Source organism: Buceros rhinoceros, unplaced genomic scaffold, assembly GCF_000710305.1.
Source record: "Buceros rhinoceros silvestris isolate BGI_N320 unplaced genomic scaffold, ASM71030v1 scaffold27815, whole genome shotgun sequence".
Classification (NCBI taxonomy): domain Eukaryota; kingdom Metazoa; phylum Chordata; class Aves; order Bucerotiformes; family Bucerotidae; genus Buceros; species Buceros rhinoceros.
This window is the reverse complement of record NW_010415039.1, coordinates 9010-10361: the sequence shown is the minus strand read 5'-3', so window position 1 is coordinate 10361 and position 1352 is coordinate 9010. Positions and strand designations below refer to the sequence as shown.

Genomic DNA, 1352 nt, shown 5'->3' with positions numbered 1-1352 from the left:
TTCATCCACGCCTCAGCCCGTGGCCAGCCGACCCCTGCTCCTCGCACGGCTGCCCCCAGCCCTCCCCGGCAGGGTCTCTGTGGGGTGCACCTTCAATTGCACAACAGTTTGCGGCTGCGAGTGTGATGTTTTCCAGCAGCTCTGCTGGGGCCAAGCCAGCGTGAGGTTTCCTCGCCTGGTGCTGAATTGCCTCCTCTCCTGGCTGGCCCAGGGGGGTGACCTCACGTTTGCTGGGCAGGAGCGGAGAGAGGATGCATCGCTGTCCTGCTCCAGTCACACGTGCGACCCTTAGAGCAGCGTGGAGGCTTTTCCCAGGGGCTTCCCCACCCACAAGCAAAGTTTAACATGGAAAGAGCTTCACTGCTCTCCCTCCACAGAGCTTTTGGGGACATTTCCATGCCATTTCACTGCTCCTTGCTTCCCCTGGGCAGCCCCTGGTTTAGGGTGGGGTTTCCTCTGGGCTTTCCAAGCTACGTGCTGGCTTTGAGCACCGCGGCTTCCTTCTGCTGCTCTCGCAGGTGATGAAGCTGCGGAAGCTGGCCCAGCAGGTCGCCAACTGCCGGCAGTGTCTGGAGCGCTCCACGGTCCTCATCAACCAGGCCGAGCACATCCTGAAGGAGAATGACCACGCGCGGTTCCTGCAGACGGCCAGGAACGTGGCTGAGAGGTGGGCTGACACGCTGGGCTCGACAGCGGTGGGATGTGGTTGGAGGTGTCCTCTGGTCGCAGGTCCCTGCCCAGGGACGCCCCATCCTCCCCTCTGCAGCCTTCCAGTGTCCTGCCCTCAGATAAACCCTGGGGCCAGGGGTGTCACTGGTTCCCGTCCCTCGCAGGACAGGAGTTGTGTAGCGGATCTTAATGCAGCTGAACATCTACTGTGGGAGCAAAGATCGTTCCCGGGGGGGAAGGTGGGGGAGATGCCGATCCAAAGGGAGCTGGGCAGGCAGACAGGGCTGGGACCCCTCAAGGATGGAGCTCTCTGGGGATCTGTTCCCAGGCTGGGCCACCCTTCTGAGGGAGCAGGGGTCAGTTGGTGCAAGCTGGTTTCCTCAGGGCACACACAAGGCTGCTCGCACCCTTTTAATCCCCCCCGCCGCTGCCGGAGGTTGCACCCTGATGCGTATTGATGGGCTCTTCTTTTCTTTCAGGGTCGCCATGGCAACTGCATCCTCTCAAGTTCTGATACCAGATATCAATTTTAATGATGCCTTTGAAAACTTTGCTTTAGATTTTTCCAGAGAGAAGAAGCTGCTGGAGGGGCTGGATTATCTAACTGGTGAGAGCACAGGCACGCCAGCACCCCGCGTCTTCCCCGCAGCCCCCTCCCCTGCGCCCCACCGAGGGCTGGCTGC

At 60.8% G+C, this 1352-nt stretch overlaps 1 protein-coding gene across 1 annotated transcript in view; it reads left to right on the top strand.

Moving 5' to 3' along the window:
* The window catches only part of LOC104494472 (probable E3 ubiquitin-protein ligase MID2), a gene marked incomplete at both ends in the record, with an annotated part of 15200 nt that overhangs the window by 9142 nt on the left and 4706 nt on the right, over positions 1 to 1352 (top strand). Inside the window, 2 exons of the mRNA XM_010137294.1 lie at positions 519 to 667; positions 1149 to 1276. Coding sequence (XP_010135596.1) covers positions 519 to 667; positions 1149 to 1276 — 277 coding nt within the window. The remainder of the gene's footprint in view (positions 1 to 518; positions 668 to 1148; positions 1277 to 1352) is intronic.